At 41.6% G+C, this 17,236-nt stretch overlaps 1 protein-coding gene across 1 annotated transcript in view; it reads right to left on the bottom strand.

Moving 5' to 3' along the window:
• Positions 1–309: 309 nt before the first annotated feature.
• The window catches only part of HSF5 (heat shock transcription factor 5), a 45,286-nt gene continuing 28,359 nt past the window's right edge, over positions 310–17,236 (bottom strand). Inside the window, exon 6 of the mRNA XM_084748300.1 lies at positions 310–2,591. Within this exon, the coding sequence (XP_084604426.1) occupies positions 2,521–2,591 (71 nt within the window). The 3' untranslated portion in view covers positions 310–2,520. The remainder of the gene's footprint in view (positions 2,592–17,236) is intronic.

Below are 17,236 nucleotides of genomic sequence, written 5' to 3'. Positions count from 1 at the left end.
CGCACTGATAATACATAGTTCATTTAGATCACCAAAATGACAATTAAGATAAATTGCTTTTCAAATGAGGTCTGATATGCAACAGCCCTTCCCTGGGAATTTCACCAGATGGTGCTGCGTGGTGGTGACAAGCCTGTCTCTCTGACTTCTCTCTCTCTCTCTCTCTCTCTTTTTTTTTTTTTTTTTTTTGTGCTGAGGTTTAACCCCAGAGTCTGGGTTCATTTCCAGCACTTTGTGGGGTGGGGGCGGGGGGAATGAAATCAGATTCTTTGAAAAACAGAATGCATTGATTTTTTTTTTTGTAGTTTACCAGCATTAATGCTTCTAATGACTGGATTTTCTACTGGCTACCAATAAAATAGTAAAAACAACCAAGACAAAAAAGTCTAGTTGGAACATTCATTTTATTGTCGACTGACTGAAACCGATGGGTGCGTAAGATGCTGCGATGCTGAGGTGCTTGATGGGAACGCGGCTGGTGTGTGTCCGGCCCTACTGGCTAATTGGCGTGCGGATTTCACTTGCCTGCTGGCCGTCTGCACAAGTCCCTGACGACGGCTTTAGGAGACGGTTCCAGGCACGAGAGCAGAGCAGGAGATCCAGCTCCTTTGTCTGGTGTGTTCATATATAAAAACGTTTGGAAAGCCCATCAAGGCATTTCACTGATCAAGCCTTAAAACCACCGAAGCCATGTCTGTGCCAAGGTTCCTGCTTGACACATGCTCCTCAAAAGATTATATCTTTCAATACACATAAGGCTAAGAAAGGCATTTTGAGGGGAAAAAAATATCATCTACACAGCTTACCAGCTCTTCAGTGTGAGAGAGAAAAGGCAAAGTTCCTTCACTAGGATGCTGGGTCTCCTTTTCACACACATTGCCAAGGTATAAGATGTAGATGTCTTGATAATCTGTGTGTCTTTCACTCGTTACTAGTAAAGATGAATAAGTGCCCAAAACCTAAACACCAACTAGTCTAATTAGATGGATCACAGAAGCACTTTCCTTTCCTTTTCTTTTTTTTTAAAGAGAGTCCCTTTCCAAAACCTACATTGAAACCTAAACGGAGTCACTGTAGAGCAGAACAGCTAGCTCTCTGTAACGCCTTTAGGTCTGATACCACTGGGACAGCACAATGCAATGTAGGCCATGGAATGTGAATCCACAATGGCGAGTGCAGTGCTAATGGCATTATTAAGTGCTGTTTCTTTTTCATCAGCTTTAAATTCATAGCCTTTCCTTTTATCTCTGCAGCACTTACTAGGAAAAGTGAGGTAGAATCCAGCAAGAAAGTTCTAGTCAACTTAAAATACTTTAAGTCAGAAAAGTTCTTGCTGTCACTGGGTGGAAACGGGTCAGCTACAGAAACTGGACATCCAGTCCTACACCCTGCTATGCAAACACACAGTCCTACAGAGGGACGGGAAGCAAACGGTGATGGCCTACACCCACTCCCCAACAGTCTCTCAGAAGCTCTAGCCATCTAATATGTCAAATATAGACTATTTTTAATTATAGCATAGCTTCTGATAAATGATAACGAGGCAATTTCCCCCAAATTTGCACACAATACTTTCTATAGATGAGCATTTATACTTGCTGAATGTAAAAATCTAAACTAAGAAAACACCGTGTTAAACCTCTCAATGTTTTTGTTCACATATTGTACATTTACCCTTCAAAAATAAAATTACACATGTATCCTTTAATCCTTCTATTCTGTAATGTTAATAAAAATACAAAGCTTTAAAACTTTTAAATCTATCAGCATTTATAAATATAATTAAACAAATTAAATATTTTTCTTTAGAAGACATTTATGTAAGTGATATTAACAAAACTTTCTTACTATTTATGATAATTTATCATTCAAATTAAAGAAAGACATGAAAATGGAAAAAACACTCCCATTAATATTAAAGATTCAGAGGCTGTTAGTGTGATGGATGGGCCAAGTCCGGATGCCTTGTTCTTGAAACAGGACGTGGTTCAGAAACAAGAGAAGTTCTTAGTTAATCGCTTAGAAAATGAGCTTCTTCCAGAACTTCCTCCCTGGAGCTTCTGCCCTGACGGGACTTGTGATACTGGTCACATGTCTTTGTTTATCACACCATCTTCCCTGAAGAATCACAGTGACTTGAGACAGACGACATCGTGCTGACTACAGTTCAGAATGGCATCACAACTCAGCACACACACTGCTCCAGTACAGCAGCAGCAGTTCTCAGATGCTCCTTCAAGGCCAGGACTTTTCATTTGAAAAGAATCTGGGCAGAAAAAAAAAAGGGGGGGGGGCTGCTAGATGTTTAGCAGTTTGTGAGGTAAGCAATCTGAACTGAGCAGCTGTAGTAAATACCAAACTCCCAATTTTCAATTTAACAAAATCTCAATTACTAAAACAAAAAAATACTTTTTTCCCCTTAACAGAACTGAAAAAAATCCCAACAGTGTGTCATGTGCAATCCTAGTGTGCCTCCAGCTGTGGCTAGTGCGCAGCGCCACAATTGTCATCCATTCCTCTTCACTCTTTTAATTCTTCCTCCTTTGGAAAGTGCTCCTGCTTGCAGGCCACGTCCACCAGCAGATGAAGATCTAGAAAGAAAGGATTGTTTACTCACTCTCAGCCTCTCAGGCTCCGACATCTACAGACGAGTCTTCAGACGCGAAGAACAGTTGTCTATAGACATCTGTATAAGTGACTATAAATTAAACGTCTTCATCACAGTCCCAACTTTAGGAGTTTGTCACTCTTTAAAGCACACTAATGGGGCTGGACGTGGTGGCTCAGACCTTTAGTCCCAGCACTTGGGAGGCAGAGGCAGGTGGATCTCTGTGAGTTTGAGGCCAGCCTGGTCTACAGAGTGAGTTCCAGGACAGCTGGGGTTACACAGAGAAACCCTGTCTTGGAAAAAAAAACCAACCAACCAAAACAAAACAAAACAAAAATAAAGCAAATGAATAGAGCCAGGTATGAATCCAAACAGATCAACAAAGCTTAAAGAATTGCCTTTTAGTAAACATTGAAAGGGAATAGCCAGGAATCTCAGCACTTGGGAGGTGGAGATAGAAGGGTTAGGAGTTCCAGCCTTAGCTACATAGAAAGGCTGGTGTAGCCAAGGCTACACTGAGATCCTGTCTCAAAACAAACAAACAAAAACTTGAAATAAAAAGTGTAGGGCTGGAGAGATGGCTCAGTGGCTAAGAGCACTGTCTGCTCCTCTAGAGGTCCTGAGTTCAATTCCCAGCAACCACATGGTGGCTCACAGCCATCTATAATGTAATCTGATGCCCTCTTCTGGCCTGTGGGTGTGTACACAGGCAGAGCACTGTATTCATAATAATAAATAAATTTTTTTAAAGTGTAAAAAGCAATTAAGATGAAATATATGCATCAAATAAAATCTTACACACACACACACACACACACACACACACACACACACACACACACACACACACTGCTCCTGCCTGAACTGTAAAGGGAAAGGCACACAGGGACCAAAAGGCAAAGCAGTTAGTCAGGAGTGGAAAGGAGTCAAAATCGTCAGCTCAAATATGAGCTCAGGACTTTTTATTACAGAGATCATTGCAGTACATTTAACACATTTTTAAGGAGACAAATACACTATTATAAGTCATCTACTTAACAACTGTGAGGTGGGGCATCTAAGCTACTACATGGCTAGTACGTAAACCAGTGGTTTCCACCTTATACGCACTGGAATCATTCGGCAATCTTCAACAAAACCAATGCCTGGGCTCCCTCCTCCAGACATTTTCATTTAATTGGTATGGAGTGCAGCCTAGGCTTCAGGATTTTTGAAAGCTGCCCAAAAGATGTAGGAGTAACAATTACCATTTTCTAAACACCTCAACTCCACATCAGGATGAGAACAAGGCATATCGTAATTGAAAATACTAAAATAAGATTTTGAGATATGGGTGGGGGTGGCAGCATAGGCTGTAATCTTAGCACCTGGGAGGCAGAGGCAAGAGACTGTCACAAGACAGGCTTAATTTATATAGTGCATTCTAGTCCGGCCAGAGGCACACCGTTCTGATTCAAAGCACACACACACACACACACACACACACACACACACACACACACACACACTAAAGAGACAGAGACAGACTGATTTTAAGATATGAACACATCCATCTGAAAACAAACTAGTGTGGTGGTTTGAAAGAAGATGGCCTCCACAGGCTCATGTGGAGTGGCACTATTAGGAGGGGAGCCTTGTCGGAGGAAGTCTGTCTCAGTCTCTTCCTGCAGCCTTCTGATCTGGACGCAGAGCTCTCAACTCTTTCCCCAGCACCATGTCTGCCTGTGTGCCTCCATGCTTTCCCGCCATGCTGAACCTCTGAAACTGTAAGCCAGCCCCAGTCATAAGAGTTGCCATGGCCACGGTGTCTCCTCACAGCAATGAAACCCTAACTAAGTCACCTAGGAAATCTTAATAATGACAAAAGTGGAAACTATTAGAGAAATTACAGATCTCTTGTTGAAAACAGATTGAACAACAGCAACAAACCTTTCTAAGTAGCCAGGCTTCAAAATAAAAGGAAACGTGGAGCAGGGTGGTGGTGGCATACACCTTTGATCCCAAAACCTGGGAGGCAAAGACAGGCCAGCCTGTCTATACAGTGAGATCCGGGTCAGCCAGGGCTACACAGAGAAACACTGCCTCAAAAAACAAAACGAAAATTAAAAAGGGGTGGTAGTGGTAGAATGTGATACATGGCTTCTAATAACAAGCATTTAAGCAATGGTTTTATTAAAAGTCTAATCAACCCAATTAAGGAGTGAAGTGAGTATAGAAACTAGTAACAAGACAGGCACAGGCCGTAGGCTAGCCTGGCCCTTTAAGAGCTTTGGTGTTTTGAGTGTATGGCTTCACTCAGAAATGAACCTTGCATATAATTCAAAGAGAAGCATTAGGGAATTTCAGTGGCAGGCAGGCTTTAAGGGAGGAGAACGCTGCGCCCACTTGCTGGCCATGTAGTTTCTAGTTGAGAGCACTGTCCCTTTATATGAACTATCACCCAAGACCCTGTGCCTACAAAACAGGAAGGTCTTTTGTGTGGTTCCTTCCTTGCTTTTCTGTTACAGGGTCTCTCAGGGTAGCCGGGGCTGATCTTAGCCTCCCAAGTTCTGAGAGTACGGATGTGAACCATGCCCAGCTTAGGAAGGCTTTAGGAATGAACTAAACTTTGGTCTTAAACACTCAGTTTCCCATAATTGCAAAATTATACATCAGAACACACACACACAAACTGTAACTTTGATGCTTAGTAAATATGAAGTCTTTTGTTTTTTTTTTTTAAAGGCCAAAGCTTGAAGTATGAGAAGCTGTCCTTACTTATATGCAACAATAAAAATTTTAAATATTTTTAAACTTTAAAATTATTTTATTTATTTTTATTTCATTTGTATGGGTGTTTTGCTTGCATGGATGTCTGCACACTCCATGGCGCCCACGGAGTTCTGAAGAGGGAGTTAGGTCAGCATGTAGGTGCTGGGAGCTGAACTCAGGTCCCTGAAGAACAGCCAGTGCTCTTACCACTGAGCCACCCTCCATCCCCAAATCCAATTTAATTTCATTACAGAAGGACACTGAGAAATTCTAGGAGACAGCATGATCCTGTTGAATGTGATATTAAGAACTATAAATATGCTGTTTTAGAACTTGAGATCATGTTGTCTTTGAAGAGACCTCACTGAATCCTCATATTTTAAGCATAAAGGGTATAGTTTAAGAGTTGGAACTTGCCAGGCATGGTGGCTCACACTTTTAATCCCAGCACTTGAGATGCAGAGGCAGGAGGATCACTGTGAGTTCGAGGCCAGCCTGGTCTACAAAGCGAGTGAGTCCAAGACAGCCAAGGATGCACAGAGAGACCCTGTCTCAAAAAAAAAAAAATATATATATATATATATATATATATATATATATATATATATATATATATAAAATAAAATAAAATAAAGAGTTGGGAGCTTACTGGTAGGAAATAGTCTTAGTGGCTACTAAAATAGAAATAAGATTTTAGGACTTTTACATTTGTTCCTTACCACTAATACTTTAACCATGGAATGCACTACAATAAAAAATGTGCTCATCTAAAAGAACTACACACACAATAAATAAATTAATTAAAATATAATTAAACATACTCATAAACAAAAATAAAGCAGAAACAGATAAGAGAGCAGATACAGAGAGCAGAAGGGTGGAACTGGCAAGGTGGCGAGGTGGGCAAGGGTTTTGTCAAGCTTGAAAATCTCAGCCTCATCCTGGAGCTACATAGTGGAAAGAGAACCAACCCCCACACCCCATTCTGTACAAAAAAAGAGAAAGGAATGTAAAAACCTGTTTTTACAAAATAAGTAGACTGGTGGTTGACAGGGCTGGGACATAGAGCATCAGTCAGTTCTGCAAGATGCAGAGTTTGGGAGATAGATGGTGGTGATGATAGCAAAACAATATGAACATATTCCTTGATATGTAATAATATATAGTTAATTTTTTAAAATATATGTACTATATAAGATATAGTGTATAGGCTCTAAAAGATGGGGAGAAAGCACAATTCATTCATTTATTCACTCAGAAAGCATGGTATGTCGCAAACAATGTTCTAGATCCTGAGGATAGTGGGGAAAAAAGACCTTTCTTTTTCTTTTTCTTTTTAGCTTTCTTTCTTTCTATTTTTTTTCTTTTTTTTTTAGGCAGGGTTTAGCCCTACCTGTCCTGGACTCACTTTGTAGACCAGGCTGGCCTCGAACTCACAGGGATCCACCTGCCTCTGCCTCCCAAGTGCTGGGATTAAAGGTGTGTGCCATCACAACCTGGTTTTTTTCATTTTTTTCTTTCTTTTTTTAAAATTAGCTTTCTAGACATAGAGAAAATAATAGAAAATTTTAAATACAGCTAAGAACCATAAAAGAAAACCAAAGAATAAAAGAAGAGATATAATCAGGAGCTTTTTCTGAGCAGACAGCTGAGTGAAATGAAGGGATACACCATGTGACAATCCGTACAAGAGCATTCCATGCAGAGAGAGCAAGTATGGAGATAGGAATATACTTGATGTGCCCAGAGCCTGGCGCAGACGCTGTTGGGGCTGGAATAGATGCTGAAGGTGGTAGGAGATGACATCGCAACATTTGCCAGAAGATAAACCATTCAAAATCTTACGGCACACATTGAGGATTTTCTTTTAGGCTTTATTTAAAATGTAATGGAAAACTACTAGAGAAATGTGAACAAGAGCAGGAATTACAATCTTCTTCTCGACTGGGAACTGAATGCAGGGCCCTGCACAGGCCAGGCGAGTGCTCTACACTGAGCTATAGCCCCGCCCTGGCTAGGGTTTTATGATGACTGCCTTAGTTTGGATTTTGTTGCTGTGAAGAGACACCATGACCACAGCAACTCTTATAAAGAAAACATTTCACTGGGGCTGCCTTACAGTTTCAAAGGCTTAGTCCATTATCATCATGGTGGGAAGCATGGCAGTGTGCAGGCAGACATGGAGCTGAAGGAGCTAAGAGCTCTACATCTTGACCCTCAGGCAGCAGCAGGAGATGGTGTGCCACGCTGGGTATACATAGCTTGAACATATATAAGACCTCCAAGCCCGTAGTGACACACTTCTTCCAACAAGGCCACACCTCTTAACAGTGACATTCCCTATGGCCATGCATTCAAACACACAAGTCTATGGGGCCATTTCTACTCAGATCCCCACAGGAGCATTGACTGCTGTTATCACAGGGAGCAGGGGGAGCAGTGAAGAAGCCACTGAAATCACCTAGACAAGAGATGCAGAGTCTTGGGCTGGAGTGACCACTTGTGAGGGTGGTGAGAAACAGCCAGATTCTATATGTGAATCCATACTGAATCGACAGGATTTACTAACGGTCTTGATGTACAAGAGAGAAAGGAATCAGCAGAGACTTCAAGACTTTTGTATGACTAGAAAACTGCATGGCACTCTTTATAGATATGTAAAATTGGAGAGAATATAGACTATGTTAAGTTTGGGACATATCCAGAGATATAGAATGGGGAAGCTGGAGAAATGGCTCAGCAGTTACGAGCAATACTGCTTTTGATGAGGACCTGGGTTTGGGTCCCTGAACCAACATCAGGCAGCTACCAACTGCCTATAATCCCAGTTCTAGAGACTCTATCACCCTCTTTGGCCTCCGTGGGCACCCACACTCGTGCAGTGTACAAAAACACATGCTAGCACAAACACACACATAAATAATAAACAAATAAATCCGCCAGGCTTGGTGGCACATGCCTGTAATGCCAGCACTTGGGAAGCAGAGGCAGGTGGATCTCTCTGAATTTGAGGCCAGCCTGGTCTACAAAGTGAATCCAGGACAGCCAGGGTTATTACACAGAGAAACCCTGTCTCAAAAAACCAAAATAAATAAATAAATAAATAAATAAATCTAAAGATATAGAGTAGAAAATAGGAAATATAAGTCTGAAGTTCAGAGAAGATTGAAACTTCAGGCAGATTTAGAAGCCACCACTATGAAGATGATAAAAGCAATGACAAAGGTCAGCATCACCTCTAAGTTAAGTATAGAAAGTGGCTAGGGGTTTTGAAAGAGAGCCAGCAAAGAGTGCGTTCAGAAGCTAGACAAAAGTATTTCATTAAGGTTGGAACAATCTGTCCAAATGCTCAGGTCCAAAAAAACGGGGGCTGAGGACTACCTCCTGCATTTGGTAATGTGACAGCCATCAGAAATGGAAAAGGGAAGTTTTAACCAAGCAGAATTACAAAACCTATGTTCTCCAGCCTCTGTGTTAGCTGGAACTACAAGCTTGTGCCACACCTGTCTGAAAGGAGTTTTTCTGATGTATGACCTGCAATGGCATGTTTGTTGATCTAATATAAAGGATAAAATGTGATTACTAAAGAGCGTAAGAGGGAAAGACAGGTGCAATGTCTGAGTATACACAAGGAGTGGGATTCTAGACACAAGGATTGGCCGTTCCCTGTAACATAGGACAAGGTGGACTGTGAGCAGCTGGAAGGAGCACACTGAAGGGAGGTTGACATGTATTGGCGGGAAGATACTGGAGTTTCCCTCCTATGAGTTGCTGTGAAACAGTGGCAGACTACATGTCTGGCACTCACAAAGCCTTGGCTTCCATGCCAGCACTGAACAGACTGGACATGGTGGCGTGTACTTGTAATCCTAGTGCTTGGAGGTAGAGGCAATAGCATCAGAAGTGTCTTCCAAGACTGAGGCCAAGCTAAGACACATGAGATCATATGTTCTAAAATAAAATATTGTTATATGCAAAAAAAGTATGATTTAAAATAAATTAAATCCAATTAGTGGTAATTAGTATATTAATAACTGCTGTCCTGGTTAGTTCTTTGTCAGTTTGACACACAGGACTGTAGACAGGCAAGCCTTTTTCTGTAGCGTTTTCTTAGTGATTGATGGGGAAGGACCCAGCCCATTGTGGGTGGTGCCATCCATGGGCTGGTGGTTCTGGGTGCTATAAGAAAGCAGGCTGAGCAAGCCATGATGACTAAGAGAGTAAGCAGCATCCCTCCATGGCCTCTGCATCAGCTCCTGCCTCCAGGTTCCTGCCCTGCTTGAGTTCCTGTCCTGACTTCCTTTCATGATAAACTGTGATGGATGTGTAAGCTGAATCAACCCTTTCCTCCCCAAGTTGCTTTTGCTCATAATGTTTCATCACAGCAGTAGAAAAGCAACAAAGACAACTACTATAAAAATAATAGAGCTGGGCATGGTAGCACACATCTGTAATCCCAGCACTCGGGAGGCAGAAGCAGACAGATCTCTCTAAGTTCGAGGCCAGCCTGGTCTATAAAGAGAGTCTAGGATAGCCAGGGCTACACAGAGAAACCCTGTCTCGAAAAACCAAAAAATAAATAATAAAATAAAATATTGTTAAAATGCTATTGCTATCATGTACCATGCTAGGCCAGTTATTTATTTATTTATTTATTTATTTATTTATTTATTTATTTTTGATTAAGTTGGCCTTGAACTCACTGCCTATCTGACTTTTCTCCTTGAATTCTTCGTCCTACTGCTTCTACCCAAGTTCTGGGATTACAAACATGAGCCATCACACTGGCTCTGTACTCATGTCTAAGTAGACACGGTGGTAGGCTAATTCCCTCAGAGAAGAAAAATCTGCAACTTCATATATTATACTTCTGATTGCACTTTAATTATAAAATTTAACTTTTCAGCAGAGATGTCCTAGCTTAATTATAAATCATTTGCTCCTCTCCCCTGATAAAATAAAATTGTGATTAGGTATCACAATGGTGTTCATCCTTTCCACTGCAGGAAATCAAAGCTAATTAAGTAAGACAGTTTTACGTCCATTAAGCAGGTGATATGGCTCGACTTAGGCAAAGCCAACGGGAAGAGTTAAAACAGATAGCTAAGGCACTAATTACTTATCATTTGCAGTTATAACCATAATATACCCTGGAAGGGAGGAAAATACTTTACAGTAGGTAGGTACCAGAGGTCCTACTGGGGAGTGAGTCTCTGTGAGGAGCAGCCTGGTGGTTGTTTAAGTTAGAAGAGATGAGGCTTCAAGGACACCAGAAAATAGGAGAATAGGATCTTGGCCAAAGGAAAGTGTAGAAAAAGACCAGAGAAGGTCAGATGATACTGCAAAGAAAATGTAACATAGCAGAAGGATATAATGACTAATGATAAATAAGATGACCTAAGGCCTTTTAAAAAGAGAGATGGGGGCTGGAGAGACGGCTTAGAGGTTAGAGCCCTGGCTGCTCTTCCAAAGGTCCTGAGTTCAATTCCCAGCAACCACATGGTGGCCCACAACCATCTATAATGAGATCTGATGTCCTCTTCTGACATGCAGACAAAACACTGTAAACATAATAAATAAATCTTTAAAAAAAAAAAGATACGTGTTCAGAGAGAGAGAGAGACAGAGAGAGAGAGAGACAGAGAGAGACAGAGAGAGAGAGACAGAGAGAGAGAGACAGAGAGAGAGACAGAGAGAGAGGGAGACAGAGACAGAGAGAGAGAGGGGGGGGGGGGAGAGAGAGAGCCAGGCATGGCAATGAGTTCCAGCAAGCAGGTGGCTGGCAAGATGGTCAGAGTGCGAACTGCTTTTCCAGAGACCCTGAATTCAATTTCAGCAGCCACACTGGGAAGCTCACAACGGCCTGTGATTCTAGCTCCCAGGGCATTCTATGCCTCTGACTTCAGCAGGCATCTGCATCAGTGTGCATACACAGCGCGCGTGCGTGCACACACACATGCACACACACACACACACACACACGCACACACACACACATACATACACACACATACACACACACACACATACATACACACACACACATACATACACACATGCACACACACACACATACACACACACACACATACATACACACACCACACACAGACACACACACACAGACACACATACACACACACATTTTTAAAAATGTAAGCTTGAGAAAGAGTTTAAGGTAATCTTTAGCTACAGAAGGAGCTATAGGCTAGATTGGGCTGCATGAAACTCTACTTCCTCAAGACTGAAATAAAGAAATACACATGTGGTGGTGCATGGGTTTAAGCCCAATACTCAGGAGGCAGAGGCAGGAGGATCTCTGTGATCTACATAGTTGATTTCCAGGACATCCAGGGCTACATAGAGAAACCCTGTTTCAGAAGAAAACAAAATATAAAATAAATGACTAGGAGAGAGGGCTGTCACTCCACTTCAAATTCTTTTCTATCTCTCCCAATTTGCAGGAAGTAAGCTATGTATTCAAATGCCTAGAAGGAAAGCCTTAGAGGAGAGTCATCAAAGAAAGGGACCTAGGTTCTGCATCTAAGAGCATGGCTGGACAGATAGCCCTGGGAAGCAAGCTAGGGACAAGTCTGAAATTAAGCAGAGACACAGTGGAAAAAGCCACTGTGAGACTTAGAGAGTCTCAGAGATCTTGAAAAGGAACTTTTGGTAAAGGATAAACTTGAGTCAATAATATCTAAACCCTAAGACTCAGTTTAATATGTGAGATTTAAATTACTGATTTTACTGGCAGATTTATTTTAAGTACTTGGGATTGCACCTAGGCCTTTATATAGTGTCTCTAGCCCTTGTTGTTATTAATTTTTTGAGACAAAGACTCACAAGGTTTCTAAGCTGCCCTTGAACTTGGTGCACAAGCAGATCTTGAACTTTTGTTTCTTCTGTCTTAGCCCCCTAAATTGCTTGAATTGTAGGGCTGCGCCACCAAGCTTATAATTATTCCATTTTGAAAAAAAGATTCCTTTAGTCAGGTGGTGTGGTGCACTCCCAGGACTCAGGAGGCAGAGGCTGGCAGATCGCTGTGAGTTTGAGGCCAGCGGGTCTAGAGTGAGTTCCAGGACAGCCAGAACTACACAGAGAAATAAATAAATAAATATTTGCATGTATGTTTGTGTGTGTGAGGTGTGCGCTTGGAGGTCAGAGGGCATCAGGCTCCCTAGAACTTGGAGTTACTGGAGGTTATTACCTGGCTTGTGAGGATGCTGGGAACTGAACTAAAGTCCTCTGGGAGAGCAGGAAGTGCTTTAACCACTGACCCATTTTTACAGCCCCTCTTTCTATATTTAAAATATTTTTCTGTCCAGTTTCAAAATTATATAGAAAAATATAAGCCAACAAATTGGCTCAGGTTATGGAAGGAGAAACCTGTCTTCCACAAATTGTTCTCTGACTTTCACATACATGCTATGGCATACACACCTAGGCACATATAAGTGAAAAAATTAAAGTATATAATAAGACCATAGAAAATATAAATTAAAATTACCGCATAATTACATACAAGCATGTTTGTGGGTGTGTGTGAATGCATGTGTGTGCACACACACACTCAAACTGACAATTTAAAAATATTCTTATGCCCTTCAATTCTATCTTCTCGGAGGTAACCAGCATATTTTATGTATCAGCAGACCCAGGGCTCAATTCCCAGCACCCACACGGTGGCTCACAACTGGCTCTGACTCCAGTTCCAGGGGAAGCTAATACCATCTTCTGGCTTGTGTGAGCACTGCGTATACACAGTGTACAGACATCCATGCAGGCAAAATACACAAATTTAAAATATATATTTAAAAAAGCAAAGCTATAGAACAAGATGTTGTGGCTCATACCTGTAATCTTAGCACTGGGTAGGCCAAGGAAGAAGAAATGCCACAAATTTAAGGCCAGCCTGGGTTACCTAGTTCTAGGGCAGTCTAGGCTACACAGTGAGACCCTGTCTTAAAAAGTACAGAAATTGCTGCGCATGGTGGAGCACACCTCTAAACACAGCGCTTGAAAGGCAGAGGCAGGCAGATATCTGTGATTTCAAGGTCATCCTGGTCTAGAGAGCAAGTTCCAGGACAGTCAAGGCAACACAGAGAACCCCTGTCTCAAAAAAACAAAAGAAAAAATACAGAAATTTATATACAAATTTATATTGCATTTCTCTAGTGAACAGAGAGAAGTTAAACATCTTTCCTTCCCTGAGTCAGAGACGTGGCCTTGGACTTCTGTCAATATCCCCAGCCCTGAACATCCTTTTCTATGTTTTGAGTGTATATACAACTTTTTGAGGCAAAGTCTCATGTATCCCCACCTGGCCCTGACTCATTGCGTAACTGAGGATGACCTTGACCTTCTGATCCTTCCATGTCCTGAGTGCTAGGGTAAGCATGTGCCATAATGCCCGGTTTATGTGGTGCTGAGGATTGACCCAGGGCTTTCTGCGTGCTGGGCAGGCTCTTTTCCAGCTAGATACAATTGTCAGCCCCATTATTAACCTTATTTTTTGTGTTGTCTTTTCTTGATAAGTTTTAGAGGTTTTTATCTATTGTAAATAGGAAGATTGGTAGTTTCGTATTCTAAATGTTCTCTCTTAGGCAGCATGACAGGGACTTCTACTTGTCTCTTAGTATTGATTCCTTTCCCTTTATCCCATGTTGTTTTCGTTTATTTATTTTTGTCCATGTATCCTAGACTGGCCTTGAACTCTTGATCCTTCTGCTTTTCCTTCCTGTGTCGTAGGATTACAGGCACGAGACAACATGTCTGCGTTCCATGTTATTCTTTTAAACAGGCAGGCTCCCCACAGCTGTGTTTTTCAGCTCCACTGAAGCTATAGAACTCGATCCTCTGTGACTAAGCTCTAGCTTAAGAAAACTATGACCATACTGTAATAATTATGTTAATACAATAAGGGAATACTCTAGCAGCTTGCTGACATGGAAGACGTCTCTGTGGTGTGTATGTGTACATGTGTATGCGTACTGCAGAGGCCAGGTCATCAGCTGATGTTTTCCTTTATTATTATTTTCCATCTCATTTTTGGAGATAGGGTCTCCCACTAAACCTGGAGCTCACTGGTTTGGGTAAAATGATCCTCCTGTCTCTGCTTCTCCAGCACTGGATGACAAGAATATTCTGTTGTGCACAGATTTTCACATGGGTCCGAGGCATCTGAACTCAGGCCCGCAAGCTTCAGCACTGTTCTGGCAGTCAGCTGCTCAGCAACATCTGAAGGCAGAAAACACTTAACCGCCACATCAGCTCCAGCCAGCTTGTCCTCACGCTGATCCAGAGGAAAACTTGTTCACCCCCTACTTTGTCTGTCTGTTTTGGAGTGTTAAGGATTAAACCCAGAGTCTCGTTCATGCTAGCCAAGGGCTATACCACTGAGCTAGGACTCCAAGCGTTGTTTCTATTTTGTGTGTTATGATCCTTATTATTTATATTATTACTGTAGTTTAATTTATATCCTAATATGGAATTTAGAATCTAGAAGTAGGGTACTGATACAATCCAAATTAAAATATGTGAATGGAGGTCTAGTTAGTTCACTGGTAAGAACATAAGCATAGGATATGTGTACTTGAACTACGTACCCAGTGCCCCAGACAAAATGCACCTAACACACTGGCAACGCTAGCTAGTAGGCAGTGCTATGAATGTTATGAACGCTGCATGGTCCTCCTTAGTTTTCTTTCAACCTGACACGAGCTAGAGTCGTCTGGGAAGAGGAACACTGAGAAATGCCTCCGTCAGACTGCGTGGCGGGAGGTCTGTAGAACATCTCTGAAATGAGTGACTGAGGTGGAAGGGCCCAGGTCACTGCAGGTGGGGCCACCCCTGGGCAGATGGTTTGCATGGTGTGAGAAAACAGGCTGAGCAAACCAAAGGGGCCAGCTAGTCAGCAGCGTTCCTCTATGGTCGCTGCTGAGTTCCTGCCCTGCCCTCCTTTTATGATGAACTACAACTGTCAAGTGAAATAAGCCCTTACTTTCCAGCTGCTTTTGGCCATGGTGTTTATCACAGCAATGGAAAATCTAACCACACCAAGTATCTGATAAAATCACTACCTGTAAGGCCCTAGAAAATAAACCACACAAAAAATGAACATACAACCACAGAGGAAAAGGCTAACAAGATTCAAGCTGTGTTGAGCTATTTCTTGCATTTAGCAAATCCCTAGAAGAGATGCTTTGCAAGCAGAGACAAGGGATCTCTTTCCTTCTTTCTTTCCTCCTTTCTTTGTTTCTTTGTTTCTTTCTTTGCTTCTTTCTTATTGCAGCAGGGTCTCATTTAGCCCAAGCTGAGTGTTGTTTAGCTGAGCTCCTGCTGCTCCTGCCTTATCTACTTCTGATGTGCTGGAATCATACACCCACCACACCATGCCTGCTGTGGACAGTGCTGGAGGTCAATTCTCTAGGGCTTCATGCATGCTAGGTAAGCATTCTACCAACTGTTTGCTTTGTTTTGCTGGTTTTTTGAGACAGGGTTTCTCTGTGTAGCCTTGGCTGTCCTAGACTCTCTTTGTAGACCAGGCTGGCCTCCAACTCACAGCGATCCACCTGCCTCTGCCTCCCAAGTGCTGGGATTAAAGCCCCAGAGCATACGGCTAGGAGTAAAGGACATAAGTAAAGTGGCTGACACCCACCAATTCAAGTAAATCCAATGCCCTCTTCTGTTCTTCATTGGCACTGCACTCATGTTTACAAATTCACACAAAGACCTCCACATATGCACGTAATTTAGCACATAACTTAAAATAAAGTCTTAGATGGCTCAGTGATTGAGAACACTGGCTGCTCTTCAGAAGACCAGGGTTCAATTCCAAGCAACTACATGGTGGTACACAGATGCACATACAGGCAAAACACCCAAACACATAAAATAAAATTCTAAATTTTAAAAATAAAGTCTTAGAAAGGGCATCCTAATTTTGTCAAATACCTTTTTCTTAGATCAAGCACTTACTTTAATAATCCCTTTATTCATGAACAAATGTCAATAAAGAGCATTACAAGGTTTTAAAAAGTAAAAAAAAAAAATTACTTAGAGAAATAACCCAGTCAAGTCCAAATAAGGGTGTTACCTTCCAATCCAATACCCTGTCTCACATGACCTCAGTGTTAGGCTGAAGGGAGAGAAGGAGCAACACAGACAGCAAACCCTGTTCATGATTAAAATCATCTAAATGAGATCTCTGGTTGCTCTAACTCACAACAGGAATGAGCAAAGGTGAGAACGCAGGTTTTTTTTTTTTTTTAAGATTATGAAACCCATTACTATGTACAAATGCATATGTGGCAATTCTTTTAAAAAGATTAAAATGTCAGAGAATTAGTAAACCTGTTCTCCAAAGTATGTGACTTCTCAGCCCCTACAGTAACCTGCAAGCCTTTAGAACTATTCTAGTGTGAGGCAGACAACAAAAACTAGACTGGTAGTATACCAACTGAAAAACAAATAAAGAAAATATGATTTATATTCATAAAAGAATTTTTCATCTATAAAAAAGAGCAAAATTAGGGCATGGTGGCAGCTGTGGCAGTGTGCAAAGTCGGTATGCAGAATGCTCTAGGTTCAATCCTTAACTGCCCCCGAAATAGAATGAGGTTATTGTTGTTTACAGGATAACAGATGCAACTGGAGAGAATTGTACTAAACAAATTAAGGCAGTATCAGAAAGACAAATATCATTTTTCTCTCATTTGTGAATCCTAGATTTTATATAGATACATAAAATCACTATGTATAGATAACATGAAAGGAGAATTGAAACTGTCCAGGGGAAAAGGGGATTAATTGGAGAAGGAGTTAAGAAAGAAGTCAGTGCCAGGCAGAGAAACCCCATTAAAGCTGTTTGTCAGG

The sequence above is a fragment of the Acomys minous genome (assembly GCF_964271855.1).
Source record: "Acomys minous genome assembly, chromosome: 12".
Lineage (NCBI taxonomy): Eukaryota > Metazoa > Chordata > Mammalia > Rodentia > Muridae > Acomys > Acomys minous.
The sequence above is the reverse complement of the archived record's forward strand: the minus strand, read 5'-3'. Positions and strand labels throughout refer to the sequence as shown.